At 40.6% G+C, this 19,012-nt stretch overlaps 2 protein-coding genes across 2 annotated transcripts in view; one reads left to right on the top strand and one right to left on the bottom strand.

Moving 5' to 3' along the window:
* NBEA (neurobeachin) overlaps positions 1-19,012 on the bottom strand; it is a 483,658-nt gene that overhangs the window by 171,707 nt on the left and 292,939 nt on the right. Inside the window, exon 37 of the mRNA XM_040991525.1 lies at positions 12,007-12,143. Within this exon, the coding sequence (XP_040847459.1) occupies positions 12,007-12,143 (137 nt within the window). The remainder of the gene's footprint in view (positions 1-12,006; positions 12,144-19,012) is intronic.
* MAB21L1 (mab-21 like 1) lies at positions 8,341-9,473 on the top strand. Its single transcript, XM_040991526.1, has one exon. It carries the CDS (start codon positions 8,394-8,396, stop codon positions 9,471-9,473), a length of 1,080 nt encoding a protein of 359 aa, XP_040847460.1. The 5' UTR covers positions 8,341-8,393.

Raw genomic sequence — 19,012 nt, forward strand, 5'->3', positions numbered from 1 at the left:
TAAAATAAAAAGATTTCTGAAGTAAAAAAAAGTTGAAACAAAGTTGATCCAATATTCAAAAATTTAGAATTATACAGTACCTCTACAGTCATCAATGCTTGGAAACATAATCAATAACCCTAGGTTTTATATTATTATGTAAACTAGTTTTCCACAAATAAAACTAATTTTTGTGTTAATGTAAAATCTATGCAAATACATGCAGTCATTTATCAGGAAAGCTGACAAGCATTCCATATTGGAGGGGAAAATGAAACTGCCTCAAGAATAGAGGCAATTAATTATTTCTGGATTTTTTCTTCTTCTGTCTTGAGGCACAAAAGTTATCCATCCAGTTAAAACAGCAAATGAAATAAAGAGATTTTTTTTTATTTAAACACATATGGCTTTTGCCTGCAATACTGATCACCACAAGGTCTACAGATGCCCGTGGCTAAATTGTACACTGGCAGATGCACACAGGGGAAAACGGTGCTAATGCAGCGTGGAGAGCAAAACAAATGAAGAACTGAATTTTCTATTTAAAAAAACAAAAACAAAAAATCCTTTATCTACAACCCCCTCTCCCCCATGAGTTACGCATTTTGCTTATCAAATACAGGTTAAGGCTGCAAAAAATTTAACCTTGGTCTCTTGCATGAAATAGACAATGATTTCAAAATGCTGCATGTTTTTGTATGTTCATATATACATACTAATATAGGTGAATAAAGCGATATCGTTTTATTTTTATGAACAGAATGATGAGCAATATTGAAAATTTTCAATTTCACAATTAAAAGCTATGACAGCCCAAACTGGTGTAGTTTATGTGACTGGATAAACACTGTTGGAATTTCTTGAATACATTTAGTTGCATTTTCCTAAGCCATTATTAAAAACTTAGTTACTAAGAGTTTATATGGAATAATCTTGCAGATGTGATATTGCTTCCTGGTTGCAATGACAATCCTTTAGCGGTTGTTTACTTTTAACAGGTTAACATTTAGAATGCACAGAGGTCAATTCAATCTTTTCACTATCTCGAGCACTGGTGTGTGTGTGTGTGTGTGTGTGTGTGTGTGTGCACTGCCTGCACGCAGAGTATTTTGCAAACCATAAAAAATACATTTTCTAACAATGACTTAAGATTATTAAGAAAGCAATAACTTCTTTCTAAATAGGCCTATAAGCATGCATAACATTACAATTTCTATTGTAATTGCCAAATAAAAATATAAAACAGAAGGCATTTAAATAATTTGTATATCTTAGGGGAAGAAATAAAAGACTAATTTGTGCTATTACAAGTTATAAAAAGGCAAAATACTTGAAAGAACAATATCAATGGAAAAATCTGTATCCCTAAACGTTAATAACTCTGGAATGTTTTAACTATCCAAATTTAAATGATAATGTATATTTATACAAATTTTGATTAGAGGCCAGTGCTTCAATAATGTGAATATATTAATGGAGTTTAGTTGTCATGAATTCTTAGACTCTTCCAAGGAAGATTTCAAAGGGAAGATTAATTTATTGTGAAGAGAAACACAAATACTGAGAGATCTCAACATTCCTTTCTCTGGAGTTATAAAGCTGTTATCATCACAAATACACCCCAAATGTTCCTATCTTGTTTTAGGAACCTTGTTTCCTAATATTTTGATGTGTAAACTGTAAACTATACTTATAAACCTATTACATACATTTGCATTAGCACAATAAATGGTAGTTTCAAAGAAAAATTAATCTTGTCACCAAACATAATTAGTTACATAAATTAAAACAACTTTTAGGTAAACTAACAATTATAAACATTTTCTGGTAATATAGCATATTATTTCACATTTTGCCTGGGTTTCACTGTGCTCTAATTAAAAATGATATTAAATTAGAAGCATAATAAAATAAAAAGTTCTTAAGAGAACGAATAATAGTCTTTACTGTGAAAAGATCTTTACAGTGCAATGGACTTAATCATAAAATTTATAAACAACATTGAAAAAAATGCAATAGGAGTTGGAATAATTATTCTGGTTGCAATGAAAAGGTTCCATGTCTGAGGTAAAGTTATACAACTCTATCTATTTATCAGATTCATGGAATGGTATGTTCACATGCAAAAATCATATGAAACAAAAATCATTTGAAACTAAACACTGACATTGTAAGTCAAAACATATCTTTAAGAATGAAACTATGCTTATTCCACCAGATTCCTATTTTTAAATATTGCATATTACAGAGTATGCTTTTTATACTTCTAATTTATCTAGATTTTTACATAAATGGAAAAAGATAAGAAGATTGAAAGTACCAACTACTCATAAGTAGTAACTTGGTATTTTTGACAATCATGAACAACTGTGCTAAGTACTCATTGGTATGTTCAAATATAGAATATTAGAAGAGTAGTAATAATCATACATAAATGGAAATGAATATTATATGGGTTGCTTATTCTCAGATTGTTTACGATTTCTATATCTGTATGTAAACACATAAAGGAAATTATTAGTTACAAATAATTTCTTTCTCTAAACCATTTCATTGCATAAAAATACATGAAAAAATGTGATGATTTTTTAATTTGTTGTAATTATCCATATAAATTATTACTGTAGTTAGTGATCATTAAAAAAATAAATTCAGGTTTAGAAGAATTGCTTTGTTCATTAAAAAATAAGGTACAAAACTATAAAGTAGAAATACAAAAGGTTATTTTAGACATGCAATCACTGGAAGCTGATTATCTATGTGCCATATTCTAGTCTCAAGGTCAGGTTGAATATTTTCAGTGGCTTAATCACATACAGTATAGAACAGTAATGAGAGCAATGCAGTCCTGGATGACCCACTGCAGATGTACAGATTAACAAGACACTAACAGCATCTCATTCCACTGTTTTCTTTAACTACAATTAAAATGTAGCCTACCAAGAGAACTAAAGATGTTGCCATATACCCAAATGTGTGTAAATCCACATTATGGTTTAGCAATACCTAGTTTTCATATGCTCATATAGAAAAAAATCATGAGTCCATTAAGCCTGTCTAAATATTTCTGTACTACTCAAAGGAAAACTGTAAGCTGAAATCTAAAAAGAACTTGAATTCCATCATGAATTAGAAAGACAAGTGACTTTCTGAGGGGTCTCTGAGGAGCTAAAATATTGGAACCATCATTTCCCTCTTAACTGTCAATAAACGAATGACGAAGGCCTTTGCCCTTATATTATTGGAAAAGGTTAGCGATCATGGCTTATTCTGAACACTATGGAATTATTTTGGTTGACAGCTTCTTCTATTCCCATTCAATTTTTTTTTCGGTTTGCAAATGTAAATTAAGACGCACCTCACTTTTGTAGATATACTCAAATGAAATAAGCAAGCTAAGAAATCTATATAAATAACGCAGACTTTAAATTCTTATTTCTTGCAAAAAAAAAAAAAAGCAGTCTGGGCCAGAATTATTCAGATTTACTTCAAGTCTACAAGGTATACTTCCAACTTCCATCCTGGATCTCACAATCATTTTTCGTCACAAATGAAGTGCAACATCAAGTTGACTGAACAAAACTGTCGGGGGGATCGGATTTGCCACTAGAAATAGCACTATATTATTGTGTACAGGGTGATGGAGAAAACTGAGGCAATGACCTTCATTATCCAGTGAAGAAGAATTCTTAAAAACCAACCACAATACCCAGGATGCTCCAGTTGAAGAAACAGAATGAGTCTACATTGTGCAAACAGTGACCTCAACCCTCTGCTTGCCTTTGTAATAAGCCTGATATTAAGCCATGGCACAATTATTTTAAGAAATCGCTGAAATTTTTAAGCACTTTTGTTTCAAGTGTTCTTATAGTAGGAGTCAAAACATGATGAAAGGCATAGATGCCATCAAATTAGATTACCAGAAAAACTCCCTCTATTTTACTTTATTTTATGTGACACATAAAGAAAATCCTGCACAAATATCTGTCTTTAATTTCTCTAGTGTAAAAAAGGAAATACATTGTGTCTGGCAGAATGAAACAGTTGAAATAGCCTGGGTGCCTTTTTAAAAAAGAGAGGGGGAAAGAAATCAGATGTGCACAATGAGCCTTCAAAGCCACTCCGGCAGTAGGGATAAATAATTTAATAAACTCAATTTCATATTCTTTTTATCTCCCCAGTGCAATAAGCACATATTACAAAAATAAAACTTTAAATTCATGAATATTTGTGAATAGACTAGCAGCCAGCAAATTATGAAGAAACACAAGCCATTATCTATGTGAGTATTTAACGTGTGCGCCTAGCCTCCTACGGATACCTCTTCCCAGATGAAAGGTTGCAATTGCTGACATTTATGAACATACAATTCAAACTCAAATTAGTATTTAAGAAACACAGAAACTGCATTCCTACATCCCTCAACATAACAGAGTTTTCCTTTAAATCTACTAGGGGACCATACAGCACTGCATGTTTCACATATAGTGGAGGCAGGCAGATGTACAGAGCTGAGGAAACACTATTCGGGAAACAGTACTTCAGGAAAAGTTGCTTTGCTTGTTGAAGTATCATATTCATTAATACTACTAACAGTTGTGATAATGGCGTGGTTTGAATAAAAAATTTTTGAGTACATTTTAAAATCAAGGTTGCCTACTAAACTGAAAAAATAAAACAAGAGTCATTTTGACTTTACAATCTTAAATAGCATTCAAATGTAAACATCTAAAACTGACATGAAATTCCAAGATTCTTGGGATTCTTTTTCTTCAATTAGGTCAGTTTTCTTCACTTATCATTCTATTATTGGCTCATGTCAAAGATGTCTACATACACACTACAGAAAACAATTAGGTATTTTGGTCTCCAAAACAAGAGCCACACAAAGCTTTTATTCTAAACTAACTATTGAAATTCTACACACCAGTTGTGTGTGTGTGTAATAATACGACTGGTGTTATTAGAATTCTTTTATAGATTTCTCACATAAGTAAAGAAATGAATTTAAAGCCATTTTTTACATATTACATAATCGCTTGAAATAACTGGTTCAATGGGTCAAATGACATATCAAAAAATGTTACTGTAATATAGCTCTTTTTCCTGCAAAACAAGCCTACTCCCTCAAAGTTAGATAAAAATAAGCTGAATTACCCCCAAATATACACACAGTTAAATTCCTCCTTATAAGTTACTTCAGTTCAAAAATACAAGGAATGGAAAATAGGACTATGCTCTTCATAACAGTTTAATTTGCCCTTCCACAATGACGGGCGGCCCAGATCGCTGAAAGGGTTCAGCTACCGAAGGCGATTCATCTCACGTGTTCAGTGTAACAGAAAATCGCAAGGTCGCAGCAACAAGCGGCACTGGCGCGGGATATTATGCTAGGGCGCCCAACCCCGCCCGCCCCCCAGCCAACAGCGCACCGGAGAATCCTGTGTTATGTAAATCACTGTCAACTCCGGTGTGAGGAGTGCTGTAGGAAGCAGCTGGGAAAACGCAGTCCTGGCATCCTCCAAGTTACTCAAAACCGAGTGACTTCGCGTCCCTGGCACTCTCTAGGACTAAAGAGTTTCTCAGTCCCTTTTCTCCCCCATCCAGTTTTCTATCTCCAAGTGTAAATCGTTAGTGAAAAGGCGCCGATTGCACCAATTAGTTTGCACAAAGTGCTTCGGTGTTTAGCTTCGCTTTAACCCAATTAAGCTGCACAGTGAGGTCGAAGATGCGCCACCTGCGCGCCCGGCGCCGGCGACCTTACCGCTGCAAGCACCCAATCCACTCCCGGGCCTCTGCGTCCCCAGTGGCCTCAAATCTTCCACAGGGTGGATCTTTTAAGGGTGACCCAAGAATGAAAGGGCCGAAGTGTTGGGGTCCAGTTTTTCGGAAAACACCCCGCAGGGGCTCCCGCGGTCAACATGCAAGCGCCGGCCTGCCTCTACCGCAGCCCCTCGTGGGCTACCCAGAGCAAAGGGGTCCCGGGGCTGAGCCAGTTGCCTTTTGTAGATGTGGAGAAAGCTGAAACACCAAGTAAGGTTTAAAAGCACCGCTAACAGAAATGACAGTGCGTGAGAGAGCAGAGAGGAGAGGGAGAGCACCAGGGAGAGGGGCAGCGGGGAGCGCCCTGGCACTGGCGCTGCAGTCTTCCTAAGGGGCCGCCGGGGTCTCCCTAGGCCGTCGCAGCCACGGGGCTTCCATGGAGGTTTTGCGTCCTCTTCCACCTCTCCCTGCTGCCTAAAGGTAGCAGTGCATTCACACGCGAGCTCGCAAACAGGGGAGGGACATTTCGGGTTCCTAGTCCTGGCTCCTGCGGGAACCGAAGGGTCCTAGGGAATAGAATAAATAGATGCCATTCTCCCCAAATGCAGCGTAGGATTTTAAGTGAAACCGGATTCTATCGCCTTCAGATAACAAGCCAATAAATAATAGGTGGTTTTCTGATTGTTGTCACAAAAAAAAAAAAAAAAGGAAAAAGAAGTTGAATGAATACCCTCAACAAGATACTGAGATTTAAGAGTAAATATCTTCAAATTTGCTATCTGAAGGCTTTGCTGGAAGTATTTTCTTATTTGGAAAACATGGCATTTACAGTGAAAACAGGCAATTAAAAATCTGCCTAGGTTTGAAAACACTACATAAATATGAAGTAGTAATTTTCCAGTTTCCCGTACACTAAAGATTCAAGTGGCACGATCAGAGGGGCAAAAATTGTCCTGCACGAACCCATTTCTCCTTTCTATTCCAGGCTTCAAGATTCAGAAATGCAGATTCCATTCCATTTATTAAAAAAATGATGTTTAAACCTCAAATAAGCGGATGGCTACAAATGAATTTTCTTTAAAAACATTAACCATCTTCCCTCAATCAACTCATAAAATTAGAAGTGCACCGTTAGATTATCACTGAAGACATGTAAGATGGGTGATATAGCCTTATTTGTGTGTCGTTCAACAAGACAGAAAACTCAAACCTTGAGATTTTCAGGATTAGTTATCTGCCAGGAGATCTAATGTCCATGCTCTCCTCTAAATTTCATATATTGAGACAGCTCACTAAGAAATCACACTAAAATAATCTTTCAATCACAGAGATACTTTGTTTTTCAAATATTCTGACAAGTGCAGATGTAGCTTACTGAGGCCGTATCTGGGGGGGGGGGGAAGAGGGGGAGTCTACCCAAGGGCAAGGGGAGGGGGCAGCGGGAGGCTGGGAACGCAGGCTGGGAGGTGCTAAACAGTCTTTGAATGACCCAGCTTAGACTGGAAGGTAAACAACATGTAATACACTTAGCCATATTTTTGAGATTCCTCTCAACAAGCGTAATTTTTAAAGAACTCGCTGCTTGCATAATGTTTGAAATTTTTTAATATACAGGAACACTTGCAATGAGAATGCAGGTATGGCCCTTAGCTGAAGCCAGCTTCCGTAAGCCAGCAGTCAGTGCATGCAAGAGTAAACTTTCAACCTGTCTTCAAAAAGACCCCGAGGATTAGCAGACATTAATTATCTCACTCTAAATGCAAGTTAGTGACTCTGTTTTAGCGCGAACTCCATCTAATTCACTAATTGATGGATGACCACTAATACACCTGTATTTGCATTTCAGCGGTTAAAAAGACAAGCAGGTTTTGAGTATGGAAGAGAGCCGCTTTGCCAAGTCTTTTCAAAACGTCAATATGCTTCAAGTAACACCAAAGCTGAGCGATTCCTCTTGATTTCCAAACTGTCTAGGTGGCCTGGGCGGCTTTCTGCAGACAGCAGCCTCCTACCTTTAGTTTGTGTGCCTACATCCATGAGGGGGGATTAATTAGCCGGGCTGGAGCTGAAGGAGGCTGTCGTGACGAGCCCAGTGGCGATTGGCCGCTCGCCTGCCTGGCCCTGCCTTTATAATTTCCACACGAGTGCATCTGGGCTCTTCGACAAACCGACAGCGGCTTCCTCTGACACACACGCGCGCACACTCGCCCCGACGCACACTCAGCACACTTCTCCTCCATCTCATTAACGTCCTGCACACACAATGAGTACGGGGGAGCGTAAATAAACACGAACAGGGGTGATTATTTTGACTACCGGAAGAGCTTTGCTGGGGTCTCAGCGCAACTTTTGTTTTTATTTCGGAGAAGGTGCTCTCGTCTCTCTTACGCGCGGATTCTGTACAAGGAAGAGAGGCAGAGCGCGGGGGGGAGAATCACTTTTCATTTTAAGCCCGGCAAGGGCTCCGAGATAAAAGGAAAGGGGACGCGGCGGCAGCAGGGAGAGCGCCACCGCGCACCTCGGAGACCCTTGCAACCCGTTTCTGAGCGCCTCGGCCCGTTTCTCCACCGAAGTTGGCTCCAGCTCTAGCAGCCGCATTGGATCCCACAGCCTACTGCGAGACTCCGGTGTACAATCCGGATCTCTGCCCCAACATGATCGCGGCCCAGGCCAAGCTGGTCTACCACCTGAATAAGTACTACAACGAGAAATGCCAAGCCAGGAAAGCTGCCATTGCCAAAACTATCCGGGAAGTCTGCAAAGTAGTCTCCGACGTGCTGAAGGAGGTGGAGGTGCAGGAACCGCGCTTCATCAGCTCTCTCAACGAGATGGACAATCGCTACGAGGGCCTCGAGGTCATCTCTCCCACCGAGTTCGAAGTGGTGCTCTATCTCAACCAAATGGGGGTGTTCAACTTCGTGGACGACGGCTCCCTGCCCGGCTGCGCGGTGCTGAAGCTGAGCGACGGGCGCAAGAGGAGCATGTCCCTCTGGGTGGAGTTCATCACCGCCTCCGGCTACCTCTCGGCGCGCAAGATCCGGTCCAGGTTTCAGACGCTGGTGGCTCAGGCAGTAGACAAATGTAGCTACCGTGATGTGGTAAAGATGGTGGCAGACACCAGCGAAGTGAAACTGAGAATCCGAGATAGGTATGTGGTGCAGATCACACCAGCTTTTAAATGCACCGGGATCTGGCCGAGGAGTGCTGCCCACTGGCCGCTGCCCCACATCCCCTGGCCGGGGCCCAACCGGGTGGCGGAGGTCAAAGCGGAAGGGTTCAATCTCTTGTCCAAGGAGTGCCACTCCCTGGCCGGCAAGCAGAGCTCGGCGGAAAGCGACGCCTGGGTGCTGCAGTTCGCGGAAGCCGAGAACAGACTGCAGATGGGGGGCTGCAGAAAGAAATGCCTCTCTATCCTCAAGACCTTACGGGATCGGCACCTCGAACTGCCCGGCCAGCCCCTCAACAACTACCACATGAAGACTCTGGTTTCCTACGAGTGTGAAAAGCACCCCCGGGAGTCGGACTGGGACGAGTCTTGCCTCGGCGATCGGCTGAACGGGATTTTGCTGCAACTCATCTCCTGCCTGCAGTGCCGGCGGTGTCCCCACTACTTCCTACCCAACTTAGATCTCTTTCAAGGCAAACCTCACTCGGCCCTGGAAAACGCTGCCAAACAAACGTGGCGACTGGCAAGAGAGATCCTGACCAACCCGAAAAGTTTGGAAAAACTTTAGAGGGTGACCTAATCCAGAGGCGAAATGATTCCTCTTTTCCAAATCCTGATTACGAATAAACTTCCTGTTAGATTCCTAATATGCCACTTGTCAGTGCAAACGATCTCTTCCTTCAAAAGGAACTATCATGCAATGTTTAGGCATCATCTCGCCCACACCTCCAAGGGGAGAGTAAGTAGGGAAAGTGGATGGAGAACACCCCAAACCCACGAGTAACACAAGACCCCTTTACGGCGGTTTCACCTCTCCCTGCAAAAGTCCCCCAGCAGCACCCGGAACAGAGCCAGGCTGTCACGCAAGACCACAGAGAACGCTGCCTAACTACCAAAGGATTAATAGCAATCCTGGGGACTTAGGTGCATCTGGCTGTGAGTAAAGCGCGGTCTGGATACGCCAGCGAAAGCCAAGAGTGATGTATATTTTGGTTTGTAACAAATATTGTGATCTCACGTTGTCTTTGAAAGTGTGGATATTGGTGTTTTGTGATTTGGTGAACAGATTTTAAATTGTCATTTTTGGATACTCCCAGACATTTTCCACCAACAGATACCACTGAAAGGTAGATTCCCTCCTGGCATTTTTACCTGTCTTTGAAAGTGTCTGAACTTTAAAAGTTTACATTTTCTTTCAAATATATTGCTTGTTCTATTTCTCTAACATTCCATAAATATACTTGAATGTTATTTAAATATATTCAAAGAAATCTGAATTCAGCTTATATAATAACGCTTGAATATCTGAATTATATATTTGAAAAATGCACTTGAAATACACTGGATAATTTTTGTGGTTTGGATTTTAATTTCTGTTGCTGGTTTTTATTTAATTAGAAGCTAATAAATGAAGTAAAGTACAAGTTGTGTCTCACTTTAAATTATTTTTCTATTAGAAGCTCCATTTTTAAACACTAAAACACTTGAATGCATTATACATTTTGAAAAAATATGCTGGAGAAATCATTAAAAAAAGACTCTAAACTATGGGGGAAAACCTATTCTTAACCAACCACAGAATATAACCCATGTCCATTTTCTAGCGCACTTGTAAGACCATTCATTTTAATCTACTCTTGAAAGCTTGCCTTTCTGTTGGGAATTTCAATAGGACTTTTTGATGCCATACAGAAAAAAAAAAATCTATGACAGGAGAGATTACTGAGTCAAAAGTCGAAGATTAAGTAAAAAACAAAAAAATAAATTGAATAAAGCGACAATGGGTCTTTGGAAATTTGTGTATAAAACAAAACTAAAAACGAAGGCCATCTCTGACCAACAGTTTTTATGTCAAACATTATTTTACATAACATAGGTTCCATTAGTAAGATGAATTAATCATAATTTAAAAAATTTCCTTTTCCTTTACAGGTCAAGCTAATGATAAAATTATAATGACAGAGCTTAAATTATTTAGAATCAAACTCAGCACATTCAAATTCAGTTTTAAAAATCAGTGCTTTAGAAGCAGGAAGTGAAAGGACTCCTCTGTCCACCCTTCACAGCATTGCAATAGTCAACAAGTGTGGGAATGGCTCATCACCTACGGCCCGAAGCTAATCAAGGCAGGTAGTGCTACATTTATGATGCCACTGGCTACGCTTCACACAGTCAATAAGGCTTTATTTCTCTATATAAATTAACTACAAATAATAAAGGTCTGGGTCTGGGTCTAAGGAACTGTTAGTAACTGTTTTAGAATAAGTGTCTCTGAAAACTCCTCACAGGAATATCTTTGCAAAATGATGCTAAGATGACTTTTAATAATGCTTTTGAATTCTTAACCTCAAGAAAAAAAAAGTTTACGCATTGCATAGTAGCATGATTCAGAATCAAGTGCTGAAGCAAGAATCACCCCAATATTCAGGTATCCAAAATCTACCCAATCAGATTTACCAAGCCAATATTTATGAGTTTTAGTAGGTTGTTTCTGGCATTACACCTAAAGAAAATAACCTTTAAACATGTGAGCAACAGTATGTAGCATGTAAATACATTTATGATGAAAACTTCCCAGAGTCCCAGTTTCCTTTTCTCTTAAATCCATAGGTAAAAACCCATTGTTATTTCAGGAGATGAAAAATGGATGTATAATACATATGGATTTATTTTTAAATGGATTTCTTCTCCCAGTTTCCTTGTACACTGAATAAATAATAATTCACAGTGAAATGTGTACTTTTGGAAATTAAAAAAAACCATCTTGATACATTTCGCAGGGTTTCCCCCAGTCTTCCCAGACAGCCTGTGATGCTGTACCCTAGGGATTTGGAAGCAATTGGAGTAACTTCTAAACAAGCCCAGGTGCACACAAACAAAGTCAGAGCAGAGGTTTGGGCAAAAGGTGCAGGTCTGCTAACGCAAGCCTTCAACGCAACCATGATATTTTTCAGTTTTATAGAAGAACAAGTCATTTCATTCATTTTAATGTCTAAGAGAAAGACAAGAAAATGCCCCCTCCCCCACTGTCACTTAAAACCTAGCAAAATTGCTAGCCACTTCCTGCCGCAAAGTCACTACTGGGAATCGCATGGACTCACTTTGGTGTCGATCTTCTTGAAGGCAGGATCATCCTCATCTACCTCGAAGTAGATTTCTGTCGTGGTGATCGAGAGGGTCCCCTTGGCCACAACTACAGGCGCGATGAGCTGCGCCGGGGTGCTGAGAACCACTGGGCCTGCAAGACAAGCGGACAGTCAGGCTGCGCCCCTCGGGCCTGTCCCTGCTCCCCCCCGGAAGGGTATCACAGCTTTTTATTTTTCAAAAGATATACTAGGAAAAAAAAAAAAAAACTGTTTCTACGAATGCGGCAAGTCCTTTTCGCGGGAGAGGGCTACCTGGCTTTTACGCCACTACCTTACACGGAGACAAATAATTTGAACAAACCCCAAGCACTCAGGATACAGAACAGAAGAGCCTGAATGCGCGAGTCTGCAACCAGTGCCTGCAGCTCCCACTCGGTTGGTGAGGCTCTGGCATTGACTAGCATAAAGGAGCGTCTCGGGGTGGCAGGACTCTGCCCGCGGGGAGCCACGCGGCGGACACCGGCCGCAGAGGACCCCGGCCCGCGAGGCCGCCTCGCCCGGCCCTCCAGGCGGGAGTGGCGAAGGCAAGACCAGGGAGACACAGTGCACCGTCCTCCCCGCCGAGGGGTTCACCTCTCGGTGAAGACGAATTTATCGCGGCGTCCCGAGGCGCGCCACTCCTGGTCGCGCCGGCCTGGCCACCCAAGGTCGTCGAAGGACTAGGGTGGAAGAGGACGGCGCTCTCAGGGACAAGCGGACACCAGGGACGGACAGGGGAGAAGCCTGAAGAAAACGGTTCTCAGAAAGATGTCCCAGAGCGTCCATTCTCAACTTGTGAAAGGAGAACTACGTTTAGGAAAGACATTTTCAGGAAGCGTGCCTACTAGGTGCTCACTTCGAATTCCCTCAAACTCAATTTCAAGTTCAGATTCAGGGGTTTCACGTCTCAGTGTGCGAATTCAAACGCGGATTGCTGGAATCCCACCCCCCTTGGAAATCTCTCAAAGGGTGGGCCCTCTTCATGGGTGTCAGAAAGCACGGGTTCACTTTACTGCTTCCCTTGCCGCCCCCGACAGACGCCGGCCCGGAGGACAGCGGTCCGCGCTCCCCGCAGCCGCACACACCGACCCCTGGCCGCTGTGGCCGCCGGGACAGATGGGCACCGCAGACCCCGTCCCGCTGGCGGGGGACGCCCAGGAGGCACCCCGGGCCAGCGGGACCGCCGGGCCTTTCCCCTCATTTGATCGTCCCCGCCGCCCCCTAGGAGACCCGGACGGGGCTTCGGCCCAGGACTCCGGGCCTCGGCCTCGGGTGGGCAGGGTCCGCCGCGCAGCCGAGCCGAGTCGGGGGTCTACTCGGCTCCACATCGCTGTTCTTTTCCAAAGGGCGAGGCGGTCGATCTGAAGCGCCACTTTAAAGGCTCATCAATCTTAATCTAGGTTGCTCAAGTAATTATGCCCGAATCTCTTGTACGATTACAAGTGGATTTGGGTTTCTATTCCCCAGGCCCTCCTTTGTGTTTATTGGAGGGTCTGTGCGCGCGCCCGGCGCCTCCCGCCTCGCGCGCCCGCCTCCGCCAGCCCCGCGCCCGGCCGGCTCCAACCGCTGCCTTAACCCTTCCGCGGCCGGGCCTCCCGAAGCCCCGCGGCCTGCTGTCGCCCCTGGGCTCCGCTGCCCAGGTGTTGGGGTCATGCTGAAACCCCAGCAAGTCTTCCTTCTCTACAGAGGGCTAGTGATTTATGGTGAAATCAGGGGTTTCTGGCATTTGGAGAAGGGTCAACAACATTAAAAAATGGCGAACTGCTTCTTTCTCTTCCAAAGTAATTTAACACATCCAAACAATTAAAGTGGGAGAATTTGAGAAAAGATCATTAAACACATTATCAAAACCATACCCGATGTTTTACTGAAACATATTACGACTTCTAAGTATACAATCCCATGGACTTTTAAGGGGGAACACATTTTCCTCGAAGGGGACACTACATCCATTTGATTCTTCTCCAATTTCGCTCTATGGAGCTGAGGTTTTCTGGGAGTTTATAAAAGGGTTCCGAGCTGACCCTTCTGTAAGAAAGATGCATCATGCTATATTCAGCTTTAACAGTGTGGCATTCTCCCCCAACCCCTGTCGTCCTTGGAAATCTCCAATTACAACTTCCAGTTCCATAGCATGTTTAAGGAGCACTGAGTCTTTTTGTTGGCGCCTTCAGGGAGCAAACCGGCCGCAGAGAGGATACGGAGTTAATCCACTACAGCAATAGAGAGAGGGGATTATGCTTTAATCCCCTTTGGGGGAGCCTCTGGATTTTAGGGATACAATATTAAAATGTTTACATTAGGCACAATCACAAACCTGCAGATCTGTTTTGTGGTTTCTGCTTATCTGGAAACCTGGAATCTCCCTCCAGAAAAGGAGAAAAATAATGCCACTGGTATATTGATCCAGCTGATTCTATTTAGAATATTAGAATATTACAAGTTTAGAGGATAAGGTGCTTTAGCTTCCTGAACTTTGCTTGGAGTCCTGAGTTGGAGACCGAGTCTGAATATACTCATATCAATCCCTGTTACAATAATGAAAGACTAAATTTCAACAATGTCCTCAACACACACAGAAGTAAAATAATGCTACAAAAAAAAAAGATTAAACAAATGAAAGCCTCCTCCCACTGTATTGATGTATGCAATGATTTGAAATTCCACCATCTGAAGCAAAAAGAGGGAAATTAATGTTATTTACATCTTACAGTTGGCAATATAATGTCTACATATATTGGTCCTTGACTATTTTTAGAAGGGTAGGGGTATTACTGAACATTAATTGTTAGTTCAACATCTAAATTAGAACCAAGATATCACAAGCATGATGAAAAGAATCTTTAAAAGAAGACAACTGACTTTAGAGTCCTAGTTTACCATCAGTTGAGATGGTAAACTTCATTATGGACTAAGCAGAAAGTACACATGTTTTATATTTGAAAAAGGAACTACTCATCAGATATATTTTAAAAGTAGAAAAAACACTTGTGAGTTTGAATTATTCTGCTGAAAATCAAAATTCCAAACCTAGACATCTTAAGAATGATACACTGACATTTTAATCGAAGCTCACAGCTTAGAAAATTCTCTTACATTTCTACTCTAATCGCCTAGTTTCCACAGTTTGGGGCTGTGGATGTATCAGCATTCTCTTGCCAAAGACCACCAAGCTGAGCTGCTGCTCATTTCAGTGAAGGTGACAGACAATCTTTAGAACCCAGGTTGTGTGAGTGTTGGTGAAGGAGGCTGGCCACACTCAGAGGGTGGCAGTGCTTGGCAAAGGCATCGGGGTAGCGATTGGGGGAAGGATTCCAGAAAGCAGGGATTTGCTCTATGTTGGGCTGTGAGGGAATCAGGGATAACTCAGTGATTGGGTATCTTAACAGAGCTTATCTGGAGGAAGGAGGGAGGGAAGACTGGATGTAGCACCAACTGCAAAGCAGCAGCAGTTAGTCCAATTATCCAGGAGAGGGGGTATTTGGTATTTTTTTGTGGCACACACAAAGACCTTGTTTTTGTCTGTTCTTAGACAAAATTATAGTTTTTCGTTTCGTATAATAATCATGTGCCCCTGTCAGATGCTGGCGGCTGTTTATATCCAAGGACAAAGCGCCACGGCATAGCTGTGAACTTGGGCAATCTCCCAACAACAGGGAGCTGGTCGGGCCAGTTCTCAAAGGGTAGAATCTGCCTCATTCTTCCTAGATGAAGAAATGAGTCATTTTTTGTAGGGAGGTCAATAGCATTCCAGCTTTTAAAAGGCAATTGTGCCAATTAAAATTTTCAAATCATGCTAACCTTGTCTAAACATCTGAACATAAGGTACAACAATGAAAATATGTGGAGAAAAAGTTGAAGTTTAATTAAAATTGGAATTGCTGGAATTAATCTGATGGCTTTCAATTGGAAAAAAATACAATGGGGGTGCATGAAATTACAATGTATTTTAGATTCACTTGGCGATCTATTAACCTTAGTATAATATTAATAAAATTTTTCTGACTATATAGACTGTCTCCAACCTCAATGACTTTGTGACCTCATTAATTGCCGGTTAGAACTTGTAAAAGACCATTATTTAGGGATAACAAATATTGGCTAATGCTAGTAATAGTCTTAAACTGAAAATACTGACATTATTTAGAATTAAAATTAACTTGACTGTCTTTAAGTTCAGTATAACTATTTCAAAAATTTAAGGTGACAAGTTCAGTATAACTATTTCAAAAATTTAAGGTGACACAATGATATATTTTTATAAGTATTTCTGTGATGTGATAAATATTGAGGGGAAATAATTCACCGTGCGAGTTACTGAACATATCTAAAATATCTACCAGTGCCTTGAAATCATTTTGAGCGATGTTATTGTTAATTTTAAAACACTTCCCCCATAGAAGTAATAGCATAAATCTTAAAATGACTTGTATAAATTAATGAAGAACAGGAGAGGGCTGGAACTTTGATTTGGAATATGAGGAAAGCTTTAGGCATTTCAAAAACAGGAGGTGTTTGTGTTAATGTCTGCTTGTGTGTGTACCTCAGGGAGAGGGAGGGTCCTCCCCCTCGCCCCCGAAAAAATAAGAAAAGAAAAGAAAAGCACTGCAGGAAATCTTATGTTTCTATTATCCAAGATAGTTTCCTGGGTTTTAGGCCTTTGAAATACCTCAAGGAATAAAAAATAATAACAAGAAAGAGGATATTACTTTTCAAATAAATTATTGTAATAATTATCCTCTGTTATTTTCCAAAACCTTTCTTGTTTGCATGTAGTTACAGAATGTTTTTATTGGAATGAGAAAAAGATATTGTGAAGAGGTCAGAATATATACCACAAGGGTTATAAGTGCAAATGTCAGCACTGCTTCCTCTCCTAAACAGGTGTGTGCACACACGTACACACACACATGCACACATGCACACACAATCCCAGAACTATCCATTTTAACTATTCTATCAAACCAATTTTTGCAAAGGTTCACTGTGCAGTCTAACTGGTTTCTTGATGTTCTATGGTGAATTCTTGAGTACAATCCATCTTTAAGATCGAGATAACAATGACCCATTATCTCCAAAGTTCACTAGTGTCCTTCGATTACTGTATAAAATGAGAAAGGTGCTTACAACCCAATACTATTCTTTTGAGATCCAATTAAACATACTTACGGAAATTTGAACTTACAAGTCAAAAATAGATATGGAAATAAAGAAGTGTAAATATATGAGCAATTTAACACTGAAATTTAGCATATTACCAATTACATCAATGTAGAGAATCTATGTTTAATATTTAAAAATCCAATCTTATTTAATATCTATAATAAAAATACTGAGAGATAGGATAGGTTATTACTTTAATATCTACATTATGTTTGTAACTTACTTGTAGAACAAGTAATTACTTATGGTATAAGAAACTGCAGGGGTGAGAGGTTATCTTAGCAGGTTAGGATTTCATTAAGATGCCCACATGCCACATAACTGCCTTGGTTCTAGGTTCGGCTCTGACTCCTGGCTCCATTTGGCCCAGACTTTAGGAGCTGCAGCGATGGTGCAAATAATTGGGTTCCCGTCCCTGACAGGGGAGACATGGATTCAGCTACAGGGGTCCTGGCCTTCAAGGGAATCTGGGGAGTGAATCAGCATTTGGGAGCACTTTGCCCATCTCTCTCAAAGAAGAAAAGAAGTCAACAAAAACAAGTGTATTTTCTGCAAATACAATCAGTGAACTTATAGAAAAGAAAGCTTACAAAGTATGAGTAAAACAACATTAAGTTATTTTGTAGCACACACAAAAAAATACTAAAAAGCAATGGTAGTTTTAATGTTTGGTGTGATAATTTGTTCTGCCTTTTGATTTAATAGGTGAGTCAGCTGAGATTTGTGTTTCTAGTTATATTACATTTAGTTCAACATATGGAATACATTTTTCACCTCCTGGAAGGGTATGACTCTTTTATGGCACTAGGATATCACTTAATGATCAGGAAGAGCAAATTCCTACTAGACTAGATGAGTGAATAAACCAGAGGATATGATTTAAAGTAAGATTAAGTTGTTGTATCCTTATACTGGACTAAATACTTTGCCTCTGTATTCCTATGTTTTCCTGGGCATCTTTGTTGTAGGAGTTATAAAATATTGAATATGATATACTTAGTTTATATGACTAGAAGTCTGTTTTTCCCATTTGGCCTAAGACAGGTAAGACACAGGTATTATTTTCTTGTCCTAACACAGGATCTATCAACAGAATAGGACATTTGTGTTTATGTAAGTGCAAATAGAAAATATACACAGCATTTCTGTATTTATGTATCATAGTGAAAGGTCACTGAAAACAATGTATTATTTTTTGTATTTTTATGGAACTGACTTCAAAAAGTGTATAAAAAGCATAAATGATACTGCATTTTAGAGAGAACATAAAAAAAGCCAATGAGATTTATAGCCTGTTATTCTAGCTATATCATATGTAAACCATTTTTTTTCCATTTTTTTTTTTTTAACATCAAGTGTATTTCAAAGATGAAGAAATCACAAAGACACATGCAGGGATAGAGTGGAAAAAGGTTGTTTCTACTTTCATCTTGTGTCCACAGGGAGAGAGACAGACCTCTCGGCCTGGTGTGTGGGTCTGGGAGTGATCACATTATAATGCCCTCCAGTACCGGGTGAGGGGCATACAATCTGGGGAAGGGGTCATTTGACTGACAATAAGGTAACTATTACATAGGGTGGAAGGTATGGCTTCCAATTCACAAATCTTAAGTTTTTATCTGCCTGTCCCATTTCATTCTCTCCTAAAATTTCTGATCCCGACTTTTAAGGGTTGTGAAGGATACAGTTTCATCACATCTTCTGTAGCTACTTTCTGCTGATCAGAAGTGTAAGACTTGCATGTCTCAGGTCAGGAAATCTCTCCGTATCTAATCTAATGTGTCCACCTTAGGAACCACAGAATGTGCAGTTGGTGTCA

This window comes from Ochotona curzoniae, unplaced genomic scaffold (genome assembly GCF_017591425.1).
Source record: "Ochotona curzoniae isolate NIBS_2020 unplaced genomic scaffold, NIBS_Ocur_1.0 contig_64, whole genome shotgun sequence".
Lineage (NCBI taxonomy): Eukaryota > Metazoa > Chordata > Mammalia > Lagomorpha > Ochotonidae > Ochotona > Ochotona curzoniae.

Bases quoted from the DNA above. Each gene is read 5' to 3' on its own strand.
- MAB21L1 (XM_040991526.1), top strand. From the start codon at position 8,394: ATGATCGCGGCCCAGGCCAAGCTGGTCTACCACCTGAATAAGTACTAC.